At 32.4% G+C, this 22,144-nt stretch overlaps 1 protein-coding gene and 1 non-coding gene across 5 annotated transcripts in view; both read left to right on the top strand.

Moving 5' to 3' along the window:
- Ubr3 (ubiquitin protein ligase E3 component n-recognin 3) overlaps positions 1 to 22,144 on the top strand; it is a 227,269-nt gene that overhangs the window by 134,897 nt on the left and 70,228 nt on the right. For 3 of the 4 annotated variants that reach the window (XM_071619089.1, XM_071619088.1, XM_071619091.1), the window contains 5 exons: positions 5,399 to 5,532; positions 9,824 to 9,934; positions 13,931 to 14,143; positions 15,432 to 15,568; positions 21,622 to 21,707. In XM_071619089.1, the coding sequence (XP_071475190.1) occupies positions 5,399 to 5,532; positions 9,824 to 9,934; positions 13,931 to 14,143; positions 15,432 to 15,568; positions 21,622 to 21,707 (681 nt within the window). The remainder of the gene's footprint in view (positions 1 to 5,398; positions 5,533 to 9,823; positions 9,935 to 13,930; positions 14,144 to 15,431; positions 15,569 to 21,621; positions 21,708 to 22,144) is intronic. The other variant, XM_071619090.1, reaches the window with a different exon arrangement.
- Positions 11,730 to 11,802, top strand: Trnaa-ugc (transfer RNA alanine (anticodon UGC)). Its single transcript has one exon. It is a non-coding gene; the product is annotated as a tRNA-Ala (tRNA).

The following is a 22,144-nucleotide window of genomic DNA, read 5'->3' as shown; positions in this document are numbered from 1 at the left end:
AGGTTCCCCAGCATATATTATAGAAAACATAACTTTTTCAACAAATGGAAATCTGGAAATCCATATGTAGAAGAATGAAAGTTGACACTTTCTCTCACTCTGCACAAAAGTTGACTCAAAGTGGATCAGAGACCTAAGAATTAGACCAGAAACTCTGCAACTGCTAGATTAAAACATAGGTCCAACACTTCACCATATTGACATAGGAACCAACTTCCTTAATAAGACTCCTACCCCAAAATTGATAAGTGGACTGGCATGAAATTATAAAGCTTCTGCACTGCAAAGGAAACTATTAAGAGCACAAAAAGAAAGCTTACAGAATGGGAGAAGATCTTTGTTACCTGCTCCTCGGACAGGACATTAATATCCTGAATATATAAAGAACTCAAAAAACTTAACACCAAAACCTCCCCAAATAATCCAGTTATTAAATGGGCAAAATAACTACATAGACGCTTCTCAAAAGAAGAAATCAAATGGCCAGCAAATGTATAAAAAAATGTTCAACATCTCTAGCAGTAAGGGAAATGCAAATCAAAGAGATTTCATTTCACTCCAGCCAGAATGGTAATTTTCAAGAATATAAATGATAATAAGTGTTAGAAAATGGAGGAAAAGGTTCACTCTTACATTGTTGGTGGGACTGTAAATTATTGCAGCCACTCTAGAAAGCAGTATGGAGATTCCTCAGAAAACTGGAGATGGAACCCTGATATGACCCACTCCTCAGTATATATCCAAAAGATCTAAAATAAGCATACTGTAGGGATATAGCCACCACAGTGTTTATAGCAGCACAATTCGCAGTAGTCAAGCTATGGAACCAACCTAGGTATCCTTCAGATGACTGGATAAAGAAAATGTGGTATATATACACAATTGAGTACTAACCACTAAGAAGGAATAATATGACATTTGATGGTAAATGGATGGAACTGGAGACTGTCATGCTATGTGAAGTAATCCAGATTCAAAGGTTGAAAAATTTTTCTGATATATGGAAGCAAATCCAAAATAAGAGGTGTGGGGTGGGGAGAGAGGGAGAGAGAAAGAGAAAGATAAAGGGTATGGGGATTCTATCAAAATAGAAGAAAGAAAGTCAGTGGACTAGATGAAGGAGATTGAGGGAAAGGAAGAAAGGATTGGATAAGGGAAGAACAGTGGAATGAATCTAACATAACTTTCCTAAGCACATACATGAGTATACCATAGTGAATCTCACCATCATGTATATCCATAAGACACTAAACAACAGCAATAACAAGAATCCCTGAAAGTAAATGGCAGAAAGATCAGTAGAGGGAAGGGAACATGGAGAGTGTGGAGGGGAGGCAAAAGGGAAGTACTAGGGACTGAATTAGAGCAAATTATATTCTATATGCCTTTATAGTTATGTCAGAATATATCCCAATGTTATGTATAATTTAGAAGAATCAATAAAATGGAAAAAACAAAACAAAACAAAACACCAGAGATCTTATATATGTTACACAGTTTTTTTTTTGTTGTTGTTGTTCATTTTTGTTAAGGTGGGATCATATATCACCAGTGCTAAGTGTCCAATAACATGATCAGCTTTCTTGTTAATTTAATTGTTATAAAATTTGAAAGCTTTATAAATCCATAAATATTGTCAGTTTAAGTATTTTAATTATATCTGAAATGTTCTGAAAGTTTTCTTCTTGTTTGTTTGGCTACTAGAGCCAGTAATTTTTTCTTTGGTACTAGGATTGAACCCAGGGGTACTTAACCACTAAGCCATGTCCCTAGCCCTTTTTAATTTTGAGACAGGGTTTCACTAGGTTGCTTAGGGCCTTGCTAAGTTTTTGAGACTGGCTTTGAACTCATGATCCTCCTGCCTCAGCCTCCTGAGTCACTGGGATTACAGGCATGTACCACCATACCCAGATAGAGCCAGTTAATTGTGAAATAGCCTAAGGATATATACATTGCCAACCTGTCATTAAAAAATATTTTAAAAATTTGAAGTTTTTTTTTTTTAAGGATTTGTCTTGATATTACCCATCCTCTCCCATTTGAAGTATTTTGAAGTAATGATATTTCTTATGTAATTTAGTCCAATCCGTTTAATCTATCTTCTACAGGAGTTTATATGAAGAAACTAAATCTGAAAAGAACTGCATATCTAGATTTTCAAACTGAAAATCAGTGTTCTTGTTTGTAGAAAGGTGTAAGCAGTCAGATAAAAACCATAAAGGGGAGGGTGGGTAGGGAATGGAGCTGTAAAGAAGGGTATTTTTTGTATACTGGTAAAACTAAGTAGATATTAGTTCATGATTGGCCTGAATACTATCCTGCTAAGTGAAATAAGCCAAAGGTAAAATGTTTTCTCTGACATGTGGATGGAAGCTAACTCACACTAAGAGGCGGCAGGAGAATAGAAGTTCAGTCATTTAGACAATGGGGAATGGAGAGAAGAGAAGATGGGACAGGAAAAGGAAAGACAGTGAATGAATCTAACATAATTTTCCTATGTACATATATGAAAACATCATAGTGAATCGCACCATCAGGTACATCCACAAGAATGGAGTCCTAACTAGACTAAGATATATTCCATACTTGTATAATTATATCAAAATGGATTTACTATCATGTGTAACTAAAAAGAACCAATAAATTAAAAATATAAAACAACTCATGCTGCCTTCTCACAAGATCAGAGAGCAGAAAAGTTAAATGGAAAATTTAAATATCATTACATTATTTATTATAATTTGCACACACATAACTCATAAACTGATATGACCCTAAAAAAACTAAGTAGATATTAATTGAAGTTTGATTTTTCGACATGAAGATATGAATTGTATTCCCTAAGGTAGTCATAAAGAAAAACAATCTTAAAACACATCACATAAGTAAAAGAAATGAGAAAAGAATCAAAATGATGTACTAGAAAAATCTTAATCACAAAAGAAGGAAGTAATGAATGACTTATGAAATAAGAGAAAACAAATAACAAAATGGCAGAATTTAAGTCCTTTCTTATCTGTGATCACTTGAAATAGAATGCATTACATTATCCAGGTAAAAGGCAGAGATGGACAGAATGGATGAAAAATTGTGATAACACTATATGCTCTCTACACTTTAGATCTAATGACACCAGTGGGTTGAAAGTGAAAGAATGGGAAGATATTTCATGCAAATAGTAACCCAAAGAAAGCTTTACTATATAAAGCTTTATACTAACATGAGACAAAATAAACAACACATTATAATTATTTGTAAGAAACAAAGAAGGATTTTATATATTAATAAGCTGATCTTGTGCCATACAACAGAGCCCACAAATATATGAAGTAAAAAATTGAGAGAATCGAAGGAAGAAACACTTTTCCAGTAATGTTTGGAGACCTTGGTGGATAGAATAGCTAGATAGAAGACCCAAAAGACAACTGAACACTTGAGCAACACTATAAAACAAACAAACCTAAGAGAATTATATAGAATTCAACAAGAGTTATTTTTAACTCTTAATATATTTTTTACTGGTGAATTCTATCAACCACTTAAAGATTAATATTAATTCTTCTCAAACTAGTCCAAGTAGTAGAAAAGAAGGAACACTTCCTTAATCATTCCTATGATGCTAGCATTATTGTGACATCAAAACCAAATAAGGACATCACAAGAAGAACAAAGATAGATCAATAAATACTCTTTATGAATATAGGTTGCAGAGATCCTCAACAAAATCCTAACAAACTGAGCCTATCAGTATAGTAAAGAATTATAAGTCATCTTGATTATATTTTAGCTGCTAGCATTCATCTGCTTCTGTTACTTTGTTGCTGCTGCTGGTGCTTCTACTGTAAATCCTTCCCAAAGTCATGGCCCACTATGGTTCACCTGAAATTCTCTTCTCTGAGAACAGTTTTCCCCATGTTATTGAATTTAATAGTAACATGTGGTACTGTTTATTTTTTATTCTCTTTTTTTGTGCTTTGATGTTTTATAATTATAAAATCTTAGCATTGTTTTCCCCTTATTTTGCTACCTACCTCTTTCTAGTTTCTCATTTTGAAAAATTTTGTCTCTAAGAAAGTTGAATACCGTTTACCTATAGTCACCAGTTGTTGCCATATTGCCATGATTTTTTTCTTTAGTATTCTGAGATATACCGACAGACACATATGCACACAGACACATTCTTTTTTAGAAGAAAATTATTGACATCATAACATTATATCCCTAAATATTTCAGAATGTATCTCCTAAGAACAAGGATATTTTACATAGACATAGCGCCATTATACCAAATAAATTTAATATTAATAACAATGTACTGACGATTCAAATTCACTCAGTTGTCCAAATATTTTGTTTTTCTTATTTATTTGAAAAATAATAGGTCTTTATATTTATGTGGTACAGGGTGATGTTTTGATGTATGTATACATTGTAGGAGGAGTAACTCAAGCTAATTGACTTATCTGTTACATCACCTTTTGGCATTTCTTGTGAGAACTAATATTAATTTTATAACAGATATTCCTTTTCTTGATCCAGGATCTAATAAATGATCATGTATTGCTTTTTGTTGCCATTTCTTATTAATCTCATTTAATTTTGAATAGTCTGTCTAGCCCTTTATTAAAATTTCAAAGAATCCAGGTTGGTTGTTCCATAGATGTGTTATTATCTGGATTTGTGTGATTGTTTTCTCATTATTAGATTCAAGTTAAACATTTTTGGCAAAGGTATTACCTAAGTGATGTTCCTTCTATTGGCTTCACATTAGAAGGCACACAATGTCCACTTGTCCCATTTTTGGTGATGCCAACCAAATTTGATCCCTTGGTTAAGGTGGCAAGTAATCGGTAGAATAATATTCTAAGACCTGTTTATCTTTTTACCATTTTACTTGGTGTTCCTTGCCTTAACCAAAGAATATGTCATCTGTTAACTGTCATTATTCTTATTGATACTTCGTTTTCTCAAATTTGACCTGTCTAAACTCTATCAGGTTCTCATGAAACTGCCTTCTCAGTGTTTGAACCACTTCCTTGTTGTTCACAATTCTAGGCTCACTTTGAGCTTTTCCCCAATCCTGGACAAAGGCGCTTTCTCCAAAGATCTCTGCTTTTTGAATTAAATTTGTTTAGGGTTTTTCAGTGGACATATACTTAAGAAACCATCTATCCATGCATACTTTTGTGTTATCTTGAAAAGTAAATATTGACATATTTGTACCTTTATTTACTCTGTAGAAGAAAACTCAAATGCCACTCTTTTTTAAGGTCCTAAGAATATTTTAATAGTGGAAAATTTAGTGTAGTTTGTGGTAAATAATCTGACTTTTCTTGGAGAATCAGGTATGTTAGTTACTTAATGAGTTTTTTTTTTTTTTTAATCTATGTTGATGTAGTTTTGGGGCAGTGCCGTGATAATGTTGAACCAAAAAAATTGCCCATTACTGAAGAGGAGCAGATTTACCCTTGGGACACATGTGCAGCAGTTCATGATGTGAGGCTTTCATTATTACAGCGTTATTTTAAGGATGTAAGTACTTTTTTGGTGAACAATATTTTAAACTGCAAAGTTGATGGTGATTTCCCTCCAGAGTTTTATTTTATATTTTCTATTTCTAATGAAATGTCATTCTGATTTCAAATCTGAAAGTAGCTTACCAGGAAAAGTTAATATGTGACTAGAAATGAAAATCTGTTAATAAATAAAAATTTCAAGCAATAAATGTGATAGGTTTATTTTAAATGTTCATTGTAAAGTATTCACAGTTCAGTTTAGTGGAAGAATGGGTATTAACTCTAAAAAAATTTAGATATGGTGTGAATTAGATAAAGTGTGACTATTTTGCCAAGATTTTTGCCTCCTTTTACTTTCATTTAAAGATATACAATAAAATCTCATTATAGTACTTCTAAAATATAATGGAGGGGTAGTCATGCCTTGTTGTGAACTTAGTAGGTTTTTTTCCAGTTCTTGCATCTAGATGCTGTAGTACTCAGAAGTGTTTCAAGGCTTTGAAGATATAGTTTAACATTTTTAAAAAATTTTTATATCATTGATGTTTCCTGTCTGAATTATCAAATGGAGTTTCCTTTCCTGTGCTATCATTTTGAATCAACTGTGTCTTGTGATTTAAGTAAACGTATGATAAAGGCTTAAAATACTTAAAATATAAAACATTATTTTTAGTTAGGCTACATATAAGATGATTATCTAGAAAGATTTCCAGATAGAACTTTTTTCTTCCTTGTAAATCTGTTGGTTTAAATAGAAGAAACTCTTAGAATAGGTAGGAGACAGAATACTTAATTAGAAAAAAACAGTAACTGACAGTAATGATAAGAGCTAGAATATAACGTGGTTCCATACTATATTGGACTAAAGTTTATGGTGGTTTCTGGAGGTTCTAGTTAGGGAGGCATTGTGTAGAGTAGAAAGAGTCCTAGGCCAGGAAAAAAAAAAAAAAAAGATTTCATCCCAATTCTGCTGTTTCTAAGCTATGTAAGCCTGGCTAAATCCCTTAAAGTCCTCTAAAACTTGATTTTCTCATCTGTAGAGAATGGTCTTTCCTGAAGTAACTCACTGGGTTGGAGGTTCTTTTAGATCACCTTTCCTGTAATACAGGTCAACAGAAATGTGAAATGATGTTTTTAATATTCACAGAAGCTTACTTAGGGGCTTAGATTAGGTTTTATAAGGCAGTTCAGTTTAGGAAATGAGGACCATGCTTCCATACATTTTCATAAGCTATAAAATTAAATTATGGTTAGCTTGTAAGTAACTTCTGTGCATATTGCACAAGGGTGCACACACATTTTCACACTTTTGAAATTCCTTATTGTTTGAATTTTTTTTTACAGAGTACATATGTTACATGACTAATCAAAGACCAATATTTTCTTCTTTCCTTCCTTCTTTCATACTGGAGATTGAATCCAGGGTGCCACATCTGCAGCCTATTTTTTAATTTTGAAATAGGGTCTCACTAAATAGCTGAGACTGATCTCCAACTTGTGATCCTCCTGCCTTAGCCTCCCAAGTTGCTGAGATTACAGTGTGCACCAGTGTGCCTTGTTAAAGACATTCTAAAATTATATTAAGTTCTGCTTTTGTGCAGTTTTGCTACATCTTTGGTTTGATTTTATATTTTGGTCATAATCCTGGTTTTAATTTTACCATCTTGAGTCACTTTAAAGTAAATGGATAAAGATAAATGCCAAAGCCAAATAGAAAAACATTTTTGATTTAATCAAAATATAGCCAAGACTTAAGAGCATAATAATTATGAGGGAATGGATGATTAAATAAAGGAGAGAAGGTCTGGGTATGTCTTAAAAGCCAGAGTAGTTATTAATTCTAGAAAAAAGGTTCTGTTTTTTTTTTTTTTTGAAATAAAAGGGCACTCTGACCTGAAATTTGAAAATTTGAATGGACCTGAACTCTGGTGTTTCTGTTAGTGATTATGAGATTTTTATTCCAAATCAGTACTTTTGTGTACTTTCATAATAGTTATTTTGTGTATATATGACATACTCCTCAGATGATATGCCTTTGGAGGTCTAAGGCCATTTCTTATGTTGGTTTTATATCCTCTCAGAGGCTCGAACATACTCTGTATTGTAGATGCTTCCTGGATTTCTTACTGAATCACACTAAACAGAATGCCAGTTTTATAGCTAGAATAGACTGTATAGAACAGAAGAGTAACTATTATTGGGCACTGGTATTGATTTTAGAATTAAACTGTAGATTCTGCTCTCTTTACATCAAATGCATGCTTTTTACAGAGTTGACATGTAGAATTTAGTTATGTAAGACAGTACATTCACTATAGAAATTGGAAGTGTTATATATGGATGATGTGACACATTAGAGGGACAGAACCTGAGCTTTGGAGTCAGGTAGACTTGTTTCATCTTGGGCTGTACTGCTTAGAGCTTATTGATCTTACTAAATTTTTCATTCTTCTCTTAAAAAAGGGATAATTCCACCTACCCTAGGAAGTCTTAGTAAATACAGAAGTTGTCAAGATTTAGTGTTAAGTACCGATTACAGTGACAGGCAGGCACATAGTTGAAGATTCTCTAAAATATTAGTCTCACACTAGTAAATGCTTTCCTCTACTTCTGAATGTAGCAAACTCAGATAAAATATCTATCAGTTATATAGACAAATGACTACTATTTTCATTTTTAAAAGCTAACCACTTTTATTAAAAATAGATTCATTACCTTGTTATAGTATAGTGACAGAGAGAGCAACTTGTTTGTTAACTGACTACTAACCATTCTAAAATAATCTAACACCCAAATCTGCTTCAATTTCAAGTAGCTCCAAAACATAAAACAGAGATGAGTAGGCCTTCTGATGTTTTTCTGATTTGTAACAGTAGAAGCTTGCTTACTTGCTGTGAGTATTTGATTTATGTCACTGCACATCTTTAAATCTGCTGGGAAGGCATTTTGCACTCTGAAATATTTTCAACTTTTACATACTTTTGAAGAGTTGTGATCTAAAATTGGAACTTTTTCCACTATCATTTAAAGTTCATTTTGATTGGGCGTGATTTCAAGCACGGATGATCCTAGCTGCTGGGGAGGCTGAGGCAGGAAGATTGCAAATTTGAGGATAGCCTGGGCCAACATAGTGAGACTGTGTCTCAATAACATGAAAAAATAAATAATTTGGTGATTTTACATATATAACTTTTTCTCTAAAATAAAAATAAAATTTAAAGGTTTAAATTTTATTTTAACATGTAAGAACATGCTTAAAAATTTGATTCGATAGCTTTCAAGTCTTTCTTTCAAGTTAGATCTAGGCCTTACATTGCTCTGGCCTGCCCATTTGTTTACTATAGGCTCTAGAGGGTAAATTAAAGTTCATGCCCAAATGTTGTTTGACAGAGGCCAAATGGTGGAAATTCCAAGCAAGAGATTTTGAAAAATCTTAAGCTTGTCTATAGGTTGAGAAGAGGTTTGGAACCCAATGTTGTGGTATACAGGTTAAAGGCTGATGTAGAATGACTCTTATTTTTCTAACATGGTGACTAATTTGATTGTGGAGTTTTTAAACTGAGAGGAAGGGAAAGATTCATAGAAAAGATGCCATGTTAAGTTTTTGACAATGATTTTGTGTTAACTGAGGGACATCAAACTGGAAATTTCTGGTAGGCTGTTGAGATTTTGTTTCAAACAACCAGACAAGATATCCAGACTTACAGGGTAGTAATTTCAACTTACTAATTACTTGCTTAGGGAGAATGTTTTCATGAGAAGAACAGTAGCAATAAGTAAAGAACTTTGAGGAGTAAAAACATTGAGGGGGCAGGTGAAGAAAAAGAGTCTTGGAAGAAGGCCTAAGAAAAATAGTTAAAGAGAAAGGAAGAAAACTAAGAGAGTAGCATTATGGATGCTAAAGGAAAGTAGGCATTTAAGGAAAGCAGTTGTTATGTCAGATAATACAGAAAGATTAAGTTCCATATAGAACATATAAAATAATCAACAATATAGTTTATAGTGAATATATACAATATTGAGAACTTCTCTTTTACAGGATGGAAAAAGGCTAGTTCATAATGTGTATTCTGTTTCCTAATGAGTGTACATATTTGGGGCCTGAAACTTCATGGTATTCTGATTTTAAAGATAACTGCCTTAGGGCTGTCCAGACAGGTTAGTCAGATATTTATTTATATCACAAAACTACAAATGCCACATCAGTATAACAATATGAAATCATGTAGAGGTTTGTGAGGATATATTTAAACATGTTTATACATCTTTAACTTTTTTTTTTTTCTTTCTTTTTTTTTTTTTTTAAGAGTTCTTGTCTTTTGGCAGTATCAATTGGCTGGGAAGGAGGTGTTTATGTACAAACCTGTGGCCACACATTACATATAGATTGTCATAAATCTTACATGGAATCATTACGGGTAAGTTGATTGGAAAAAAAAATTAAAGATGTGTGTATCTTTCCATCTTCATAACATGTGCATCCCAGTTCCACCTCTTCAGCTTGAGTGATTTTCATTTTTTTACTTGACTTTAGCAGTTGACTTCCCTGTTGCAACTGAGACTTTGGTATAATTACTTAGAAATATTAACCTTTTTAACATCCTACCATATCATCTTATTATATGATTCCTCAAATTCTCTTATTTTCACTCTCATTAGATTTTTTTTTTTGGTATCAAGGATTGAACTCAGGGGCACTTGACCATTGCGCCACAATCCCCAGAACCTATTTTGTTTTTTATTTAGAGACAGGGTCTCACTGAGTTGCTTATTGCCTCACTTTTGCTAACATTGGCTTTGAACCTTCGATCTTTCTGTCTCAACCTCCTGAGCTGCTGGGATTATATTGTGCCCAACTTCACTAGGATTTTTTTTTTTTTTTTTTACCCTCTTTACATTTTTCCTAGTAAATTACCTCTTGTATTACGCCTATTCTGACTTTACTAGTCATTTAATCTGTCTCCCCTGATTTTAGATCTGGGAGGCTTGCCCTGCTAGAAAAATCATAAAACTAATTGAACTGTTATCACAAATTTATGATTTCCTATAATAGTGATGTAGAATCATGAGTTGTAAATATACATTTTAATTCAATTGTCTGTCTTTGGTTGCTTTCTTCTCTTCTCCTCAGCATCTATTCTAAACCTTTGCCTCTCCCATCCCATTTTTTCCCCCTAAACTCCAAGATCTTTTTTCTCCCATTAGATTCTGTCTCATATTATGTCAACAGGAAAACTGTCTCTTTGTCATACATTTCCTTGGCTTCCTAACTTTTTAAAAATTCCATAATAAATGATTCCATATTTTAACCCATTCTTTCTCTTTCTTTTCTATTCTTGGAGATAGTATTCTTTCTTCTGTTTAGGAATAACTTTTCTATGAAGGTACTCTACAATCTGAGCTTGCCTATTACATTATCTTTTATCAACTCAGCATTAATAAGTTCACTAATAGTTCTTAGTCACATTATACATTTTCCATACCCCTATATTCAATTGTTCATTCAATAAATATTTGTTCAGTGTCTGTAATGTTCTGGTACTATGATAGTCATTGAAGATACAATAATGAATAAGACCTGTGTCCACAACAGTTGCAGTATATGTGCTAATTATTATGAGGCATATACAGGATCTTATTGGAACATCTGCTAGGTGCCAGAATATCTAACGAAATAAGATAAATGAATGATGAGACATGAGCCTGGAAAGAGAATTGGGACCAGATTGTAAAGGGCCTTGTGGCCCATGTAAAGAATTTTACATATAGATTCTTTAGAGAAAGTTATTAAGGGCTTTTAAATAGAAATATGAAATGTCCACAAAGGTCATTTTGACAGTTGCATAAGAGAGGGGATTAAAGGGGCGTAAGAAGAAAATGTGATTATAACTGTTTAGGAAGTAAATAATGGTGGCTTGGACTTGGTTATGGTAGTGGAGATGGAGAAGATGTTATAGATTTGAAATACATTTAAAAGGATACTCTTGTGGACTTGGTGAGAGATTGCATATAGAACATAGGGAGAAGGAAGGAATCAGGATGAAAGATGATGGTGATCATTGAAAGATTTTGATTTGGAATAACAAGGTCTCACGTTAGGTGCTAGATACATTAGATCTTGTGTAGCAGTGTGGTTGGGAAGCTAATTAGGAAGATCAGCAACGAGGGTAGGAAGAATAAAGTGGCTGGGAGAAGAACTGAAGGGAAGGAGCTGGGGATATAGCTCAGTTGGTAGAGTGCTTGCCTTGCATGCACAAGGCCCTGGGTTCAATTCCCAGCACCCCCCCACCCCTACACACACACCAAAAAAAAAAAAAAAAAAAAAAAAAAAAAACAACAACAACAACAAAAAACTGAAAAGACTTATTAATTATGTACTTTTAGTGGGAGAAGGCAAGGAGCTAAAGGATTGCCATAACTCTTCTTTCTCAAAAGGGGGCAGTGGTAGGGTAGGTTAAGGAACTTCGAATTGGATATGAGAAGGCTTCCCAGAATGTTGGAGAAAGATTACTAGATAATATTTAGGACTCAGTTGAAGATGGAATCCATACGTGGCCAGAAGGTATTTTATTTTTCTTTATAGCATTCTGTTTGTATATAGAATTGGATAAGCTATACTTTGCATTAGTATTGTGTAAAGGTTTTGTTAGACATGAAACATGGAAGGACATACGGAAGGGAGTGGGAAATATTACCAAGAGTTTTTGAAGTGATAGATCATAGTTTATAGGCAGAATAGAACAGACCGTATCAAATAGAAGAAAAAGAAGGGAATAAGAAGTAGGATTTGGTGGTCAAAATATAAGAGGTTTGAATTTAGTACTTCAGATAAGGAACAATTTTGGTTCACTATAGGACAGGCTGTGGTCATGGTTAATAGGTGCTAGAGTAGAACAGAAGTCAAACCATAAAAGCTCTGAGGTCAAGGAGCTAAGGGACTAGGGTATAAGATTGGTTGTGCATTTATTCACTAATGCTGAATGGAAGGGTGGCGGGACTTGTAATGATTAGGTTTGATTTAGGTACCAGAGTCTTCAATGGTGAGGGTAGAGGGAAAAGGAAGGAAAAGCATGGTATCATGGCTAAATGACGTGAGCCACAGATGAGCTTGCAGGAGTACCATGCCAGCACTAGAGAGGATACTGAATTATGAGGGATGTTAGAGAATGAGGGAGAGGGCTTCTGGAGAGACTTCAGGAAAGAATCTAGTTTCAGTTATAGCAAGGAAGAGAATCTAGCATTCTTTGGATTTAAGGATATGAGAAAGGTTAATCCGGGATGCCCTTCTGTGATCAGGTTCCTCGCTTCAACCTTCTAGTGCACTCTATGTGTCTTAAAAACAGCTCACAATTCTCCTTTTCTGGAAAGCCTTCTCTGTCACATTTCTCACAATATATTTTATTTGTTTAAATTTACTTTTAAGTTTTGAGTACCTTAAGAAGAGAAAATGTATCTTAACTATACTTACATGGCACAGCATTTGACATGTATAGGAATTTAGTATTTATAGAATTAGACTAAGATATGTTGTTACATTTTTAAGGACTTAAAAATTAATTTCAAAAAGTGAAAAAATAGAATTCAGTTCTTTTATTTAAAATACTTGCATTGCAGGATACAGTGAAATGAGCATTAAGTCAGCTGTTCAATTACTTGTGTTTAGCAGTTAGATACCTTAGAAGACACATCACACTATTTTTATGCTTAATTTACTTTCAAAAGTTATCTAACCTACATCAAAAAACATGAACATTGGATAAACTACTCCCTCCCTCCCTCCCTCCCTTCTTTCCACCAGGGATTGAACTCAGGGGCACTTGACCGAGCCACATCCCCAGCCTTATTTTGTATTTTATTTAGAGACAGGGTCTCACTGAGTTGCTTAGTGACTTGCTTTTGCTGAGGCGGGCTTTGAACTTTTGATCCTCTTTGCTTAGCCTCCTTAGCCTCTGGGATTACATAGATCATAGTTTACAGGCAGAATAGGACAGGCCTTATCAACTAGAAGATGTACCACATGTACCACGGCGTCTGACTCCATTTTTTCTTATAAATTTTGAAAATCAGGGTCTGGAGAAAGTGGAAAGTGACTCACCTTATGTGGGTTTTTAAAGGGTTTTTAAAAATCTTATATCCATATTTCAGATTGATTGAATAATTTTTTTCAATGTTTCATACTGAGAGTGGAGTGAGATACTTAGGCAGTTAGTTCTTTGGTGAGGACAAGCTGTTACATAATTACTATGATGTAAGAAGTGATTTCCATAGTTAAATAAGAGATTGTTTTTACATGACATATTTTAGAAATGTCTTTCTTTGAATGGTTCATTAGTTTACTAAAAAATTTGGTGGTATAGTTTTTATTTTCTGTACATGTGTGCATTATATATCTATGTGTTTGTTTCATCTTTTAGAATGACCAGGTTCTTCAGGGTTTCTCAGTGGACAAAGGAGAATTCACGTGTCCCCTCTGTAGGCAGTTTGCTAACAGTGTTCTTCCTTGTTATCCTGGAAGCAATGTGGAAAATAACCTTTGGCAACGTCCTAGTAACAAAAGCATGCAAGATCTCATAAAGGAAGTGGAGGAACTGCAGGGACGGCCAGGAGCTTTCCCAGTAAGCATCAGTGTAAGGCAGAAATATCCTGGTTAACTTGGCTCTGCTTTTCAGCTTTATTTTCTTTCCTTTTAAAATTTACTCTGTACTTGTATACATTTAGAAGAAATTGCTTTTAGAGGTTTATCTCTTCTGTTTGAGCTTGCTGAAAAACAAAAATGAAAATAATTGAAGAAATTATCAACGAAGGCTAGACTTTTCCCTATCCTATAGCATTATAACTTTAATATACATCTTCCAGGTCATGATTTCCATTAGGTATAGATACGGTTAAGCCCTTTTAAAATGTCGAAATATTTAAAAACAAAGCAAAACAAATTATATAGAGACACATGTTGCTTAGCAATGGGGACATTATGAAAATTGTCAATTGGTAATTTTGTCATTGTGAACATTGTAAGTGTACTTACATAAATTAATATGGTTATATAATCACTAAGCAATATAATTTTAAGGGACCACTATTGTACACATGGCTAATCATTGATTGAAACATTATATGGCACATGATGTTTAGATACATTGTAATATAATCATAAAAATATGCTCATTAGATGTATTAAGATTAAGGAGATATATCTACACATACACTTACACATTTATGCATTTACTCTGTGTGTGTGTGTGTGTTAGAGAAAATGTTGTGTGACCATAAGTCAGTCTACTTAACTGTGGGGTTCTGTGTAATTGAACCCATCTTTTATCTCATCTAGTAGGATTCTGAGAGAAATGACAACTGTGCCTGCTTTATGTAATAAATTTATGAAAACTGTGGATAGTTACTGACTTTTGAAACAGAAATTCATATATTAAACCTACTCAGAAGGATTTACCTCCTAGCAATTTGCATTCACAAAACAAATTTTAGAATCTGTGATTATTTTTCTTTTGTAAATCCAAAGTTTTATATGTTTAAAGTATGCTTAAAGAGACATTGATATTATTCTTTGAAAAATAAACTTAAATGCAAGTCAGGTTTTCTGAAAACATGGAAATTTTATTCCAAAATAGTATTTTAATGACACCCACTTATTGGCTTAGAATATAGTTTGTGTGGATAATTCATATTTGGATTATAATATTATTGATAACAATGTAGAATCAAAAGATTATAAGATAATCTATTTCTGATTGTTTTTATCTTTATACTTTAAATATATTTATAGTGGATAGATAATGTTAAATCTATTTTGCTTTTTAACTTTGATTTCCTTATATGTTCATTTGATAAATATTCTAGTTTTAGGCTGTATCTAAAAAAATAAATCTAAACTTTATATGTATGTTTGCATTTATGTAGTCAGAAACCAACTTAAGTAAAGAAATGGAATCTGTAATGAAAGATATAAAAAATACTACTCAGAAGAAATATCGAGACTATAGCAAGACCCCAGGCTCACCAGACAATGATTTTCTCTTTATGTACTCAGTTGCTAGGTAGGTATATGTAGTATTACTTTTTAATTTTCTTATTCACTGTATTTAGTTGTTCGTTTTATCACTCAGTGAATCTTTGTTTTATTTCCACTTAAATTTATTTAAGAAAAGGATGTATGTTTTTAATATTGGTTAAAATTATGGCTAATTTTAGAACCTCCTAGGAAGACTAGAGATGTATACTTCTGTCTTTCCTAAAGAGTTTTTAATCTGAATGGAATGTTGGGTAAGTGTTATGCAGCATTATAGCATATGTGGAGAAAAGTATATTATTAATGTTTTGGGACAGATAAGTCCTGTAAATAAAGTGGTAGTACTGAGAACTAGAACATTGTAATATGGTAAATATTTTTAATTTATGGAAGAAAAAGAACAGTAAGGAACAAAAGAACTTTATTTGCATAAGTTTAGTGAAAAATCTAGCAATGTCCTGAAAGATGACTGATAGTTTAGCAAACCTGATAAGGAAGAACAAGGAAGACATCAGGCATGTTCTAAGCCTTTATCCGCAGTAAGTAGGATCTCAAGAAAGCAGTTAGAAATATGCTTTTCTTATCTTTCTGAGAGGATTGATTAGTCTAATTGACTGAGTAGGTGCTTAGCACCCTAAGAAATAGATCTACACAGGAATTTTAGATAGTTTAGTTGAGCAAAAATGAAGAACCATAAAAGAAGTGAGAGGAGAAGTAGACAAAGTTAGGGACTTGTAAGCACATTCTTGTAGACCCCTGAATATCTCTGGAAGCATACTTCATGTTTTGTCCAAGTAGTATTATACTAGGTAAGATTTAGGAGATCATGTGACTTGAAGGCATGTAGCAGGTTAGTGGCAGAGTAGGACTAAAACTCTGATCTCTTGAGTCAAGTTTAGTGTTTTTTCAATTACTCTTCTCTTTTTCCCTTTCTTATGCATGCAGTACATCATGGCCATTTTCTCTGATTTACTCTCAGAGCAGAGGATAACAAAAGAGTAAATGAACCATATGTAGCCTTTAGAACCCAGGGAAAATGGAACTAAGAAAAATTGCAGCAAGCAAGTTTGAGCTCAAGATAAGGAACATTAATTAGACTTGGTCTGAGAATGCAAATGCTGGACAGGGATTGATATAAAAGAATATAATGAATTAGAAAGTAATTTTATAGTCTGCATATTCCTGGACAGTTGTTATTTATGCAGCATGCTTTGGGGGAAAGTATAATAGTTAAATGTTTTCTTTCCGGAATTACCAATTATTGCATACTTGCAATAAAATATTTGAACACTAAACTAAATATTATTTAGTTATTATTTAACTTCATTAAGGTTCCAGAATTATATAAAGCTTATGTATAATATTATAATTCTAGTATTAGAGAAGATTGGGTTGAAGGTAGACCACTCTTATGCTTTATATATTTTTATATAATATACACCTCTGTGTATACACACACACATTATTTCATTCATATATTTAGGTACTTATACCTTTCATTTTGTTAGAGTTGACCTTATAAGAAAACTCTGTTGAATAAGAATGATCTATACATGCAATTTTCTTATAGTATGATAAATAATCTGATTTAGACATAATTTAGTTGAAATTTTAGATCCTTGTTTCTTGCTTTAAATAAATAAATAATATATGGAATAAAGCTTGCAATGATAATATGAGACTGTTTGAATCAACACATTTTAGTTTTTCTGTTTTACAGAGAAGCAGGGATAATTGTCACATGCTTTACTAAGTGTATAGGTAAACAAACAGAAAATATGTTATTCCCCCATCATTCTCCGATCCCTAATGAAGCAGCAAGACAATGATTCTGAAAGTGAAAATATATAATACAATTATCCTTTGGTTGGAATTACCCAAGACATTGCATAGTGAGGTTGCAATGTCCTAAGTTTTACTTAGTTATTACAAAGAAAATAAACAAAAAACAAATTGACTCAAGATTAACAAAACATGAATTGAAGGAAAAAAGTATGTTGTAACCTATGTGAACAGGATGTAATTTTCTCAAGATAGAATACTAGATCTTTATAATTATCTTATGTCTAACACATAACTCACTCTATAAATATTTATTCCTAAAAGGTGAGCATTAAAATATTTAGTAGCATTTAAATATTTAAGTAAAATATTTAGTAATAAATTTACTTTAGGTTGTTTAACTTTTAAATTAAAGTAACAATTCATATATATATATGTATACACACATACACACACACATATATAATTTTAGTTGCAGTCAGACACAATACCTTTATTTTATTTACTTATTTTTAATGTGGTGCTGAGGGCTGAACCTAGTGCCTTGCATATGCTAGGTGAGCATTCGACTGCTGAGCCACAACCCCAGCCCCTCTTTTTTCTTTTCTTTTTTTTTTTTAATGCTTTCTTTTTCTTTTTTTTTTGGTGCTGGTGTTGGGAATTGAACCCAGGGCCTTGTGCACGCTAAGCAAGTGCTTTACCACTGAGCTACATCCCCATCCCTAAATGTAACAATCCATTAGAATTTGCAGGTTTATTTGTATTTGGCATTGGTAATTTTAATGGAATACAATCTTAGTTTCTCAGAGGTGAGTTTCTCTCAGTTGAATAAATAATTTTGTTTGCTCTTCAGCAACTTAAATTTTGATGTTTAAAACCAATATTTTTGGTAACTAGCCTGGAAAATTGTTTTTTTAAATAATTGAGTTATATTTTTGAAAATTAGTACATAGTTGTTTTTTATTTTATTTGCATAGTGAAACTTTGGAGGATTTTCTGAAGGCAATAAAGAAGAGATTGCTAGAATATCTTTTAATTTAAAAATTAATCAAGATTACTTTATTCAAGTTTTAATGTATTTCCATTCTGTTGCAAATTTTAATCATTCAGATGGATTATTTTAATAACAACTCATAATTTCATTATTGAAACAATGAGTGACATGAATTTTAAGAATTGATTTTTCCAAGGATTTTTTGATCCAAGTTATATAGGGACTAGAGATATTAATGAGTAGCACTTGGCCTGCATATTGTGAGAAAAAAATAGAAATGGAAAGATGAAACATGAGTATCTGAAATGTGTTGGACAGACATCTTTAAATCACAAATGGGTAAAGTACTCAGTATTCAAACATTTTTTAAATCCTTTTAAACATGACTTTTTTCCTCCTGAAATACTTTTTTTTTTTGGCAGTGGTTGGGGGTGGTTATTGCTGGTTTTAAGGAATATAAAAATCAGCAAGAGAAAGATAATTAACTGCAAGGAGTAATAAAAATCTTCTAATTGGTTACATACCAAAACAAAGAAGTTCTTAGTCCCCCAAATATTTTTAAGCACTTTGCTACACTCCATTGGGGGTTTAGAAGCTGTATATGAAGTGGTCCTTGTTCAGGAATTTGCAGTTTATATAGAGAGACAAAACTAATAAACAACATTCTATATGAAACAGAGTACAATTTTTTTTAAAGTCATATAGAGAAATGCTGTCGAATTTCAAAAGGAAAGATAAGCAAACTGAAATTCAAAGTACATGGAAGTGCTTCTTTCCTGTCTCAGAAAGGCTTCCTGGAATAGCTAGAACTTGAGTCACAACTTTACATAATGTAGGCTGGGGTGTGGATGAAGGTTTCTGTCCCCCACCACACACCCAGAAAAATTGACTTTCTTATTCAACCAGTAAAGTGATAGATTCAGGCCTTGAATCCAGATCTTTTTTCTGGGCCTTTGGCCCTTTCCACCAGACCAATGTGAGTTTGAGCATCTGTGTACATTATTTATTTATTTTCAAATTTTATAAAATGACAGCTAGTGCTGAAGGCTGGTAGAGAGGTGAAAGACGGTGGTCCTGCAAAAAGAAGCAGAGTACAGTTAGAGGGGTTTTATGTGGATATATGGTATATGTAGGTTATTACTATGATGGGCTTTTAGCAGTCTTTCTTATCATTCTTCCAAATGTAGAGATTTTTCTCTTATTTTTTTCTCGCAAACTAATTTGAATATATTTGAGTTAGAAAATATACAAAATAGAATTGACTTCTTCAAGAACAAAAGGGACATAAACCTCCCACTTTCAACATATCTTTATTTGTGCATCATCCATTCAGAAACGAGAAACAGATTGTTGTGACTTTCAACCAGAGGAGTGATAGACAAGGGACACATGATTCCATTTGTGTGTTTTTCACTCTAGCAAGTCTTAAAGGGATGATTTTTATATAAATGAAGTAAGGAAAAGTTGATAGGGCTTCTGAAATCAATTTTTAAAATCCCAGATATTATTACATATTAACCCTTGGCTGGGCACTTTTTGTTTTTTAACATGAAAGAAATGTTGTACAGGAGTTCTTCCAACCAAAATTTATTTCAGTAAATTAGATTTAGTAGTTTTATTTCAAATATCCTTTAAAATGAAATTCCTAGTAACATGTTTATCATCCTTTAAAGTATCATATATGGTGATTGAATAAAAAGAATTGTTTTTATATTTATATATTAGTAAGTATTTTTGCAAATATGCTGAAAAAAAATTGACATTCTGGTTCTGACATTCATTTGTGAGAATTGTTCATGTTTTTGGTTAGTATTTTTTAAAAATACTATCTAGGAAATCAGTTTTTATAAGAGAATATAGCCATTAATTTTTTTCTACAGATTAGGCAACAGAAGATTTGTGAAAACAAAATGTATTGATCTCATTTATATTCCCTTGATGAAGGAACACATGCTGGTCTCCGCTCGCTTTCTGTCCACTAATATGAAATCCTTGTCCCTGCTTCCTTGCTGGTAGGTTTTTAGAAGTTCAGTGAGCAATGCAAATCGCCTGAAGGGTGGAAAATTCCCTTGTCACACAGATGCCCTTATCAGCAGCAACCAGATGGAGCTGTGAGCAGGAACATTATCAGTGTTAAATTGCTTTCCCCCCACCCTGATAGAAGGATTAAAGCATTCCTTTAGAAATGGGTGGCAAATGTACAGATTTAGGAATATTAATATTTTTAACAATTTGCATTTATAAGTAAATCTGTGAAAATATCATTTCAAAACATTGTGTTCAAAATTGTAACCAAAACCAGTTGAAAATATTTTGTTTTAAATAAAATAGGATATAATCTTTCTTGAATTCACTTGCAAAAAATAAGCTTGAAACTTGCCCCTCATCCCCATTTTAAGATGGGAAAATATCTTACTGCTAGAGTCAAATACATATCTTGGATATAAAGTAGTTAATTCAGTTTTAGTCATAGGAAAAAAAGGTATATTTAAGTTTATAAATATTATTGAAATAAAACTCCATTTAATTTATAATCTAGAATTTTATTTATTGTTTTGGCTTTTTTTTTTTTTTACTGTTGTTGAGTAAATCTTTAGATTCTATGCAGTTTAATTTTCAAAATGTCAGTTTACTAATTACTACGCTATAAGTTAATAATTGCTGAATAGCTTTTAATTTCAGATCTTTATATGAATTAATACTGATGTTTAACAGTGTTTATAGTTACACAGTATATTTTAATTACTATATTTGTAGAAGTCCATAAAAGAGACTGCTATTAATTATGTTTTTATTCATAGCCATTTAGATATCAATGATTTTGTTTCTTGATATTGATTTCCAGATACCATCTAAGCTTCATGAGTGATAATCATTTCTCTAGCAGAAAAATTGGTATACCTTGTGTTTTGTGTGACAATAACTACCCACCTAGTGGCTGACCGTTGGAGTACAAATTCTTTCATCAGATTCATATTGTAGGTTTATGAAATACGTTGCAGGTTGTCCCCCCTCCCCCTTTAGTCCTAGTTTTTAGTATTTGCCAACATTTGGGACTTTGCAACAATGACATGGTAATGTGTACAATTTTTTTGCAGGTGTAAATATGAACATATAAGTAAGGATGTATAAGTTGTTTCCTTTTTAGTTCTAAATATCAGATAAAATATAATTATTACTGATACTGCAGATAATAAAGTTGAAGAACTTTATTATTTAGGTTGATTCAGACATGTCAATAAAGCAAATTAAAAAGGATCTCTTCAGCCTAGTCATGGAAATATATTTTAATGCTTTACTTATAGAACCAATTTGGAACTTGAATTGATTCATCGAGGAGGCAATTTATGTTCAGGTGGTGCAAGCACAGCTGGCAAGAGGTCTTGTTTAAGTAAGTATTAAACAATGTTAAATTTTTAAAAATTTCTGTTTATATCATTTTTATAAGCACATTAGTCAAAGTGGTCTTTGGTGTATTTTCTATTTCTGTTTATGATAGATATGATCAATTTTGTTAATAATATAGTTATAAATAGTTAATCTTGAGGAGAGGAGAAAAAGGGAAATACTGAGTATTATTTGAAATACTGGGAAATGATATTGGCCAAATTACATTTTTATACCATGTGCATATACAAATATGTAACAGTGAATCCCACCATTATGTATAATTCTAATGTACAAATAAAAATATGGACAAATTATGCCTCAGAGGCATAAAAATTGCATTAAAATAATTAATCCTGTACTTAGAAGAATCAAAAATATTTGGCTCTTTCTGTACTAAGATTGTACAGTTTATAAATACCATATTAAGTGATCATATTT

The sequence above is a fragment of the Marmota flaviventris genome, chromosome 11, assembly GCF_047511675.1.
Source record: "Marmota flaviventris isolate mMarFla1 chromosome 11, mMarFla1.hap1, whole genome shotgun sequence".
Classification (NCBI taxonomy): domain Eukaryota; kingdom Metazoa; phylum Chordata; class Mammalia; order Rodentia; family Sciuridae; genus Marmota; species Marmota flaviventris.
The sequence above is the reverse complement of the archived record's forward strand: the minus strand, read 5'-3'. Positions and strand labels throughout refer to the sequence as shown.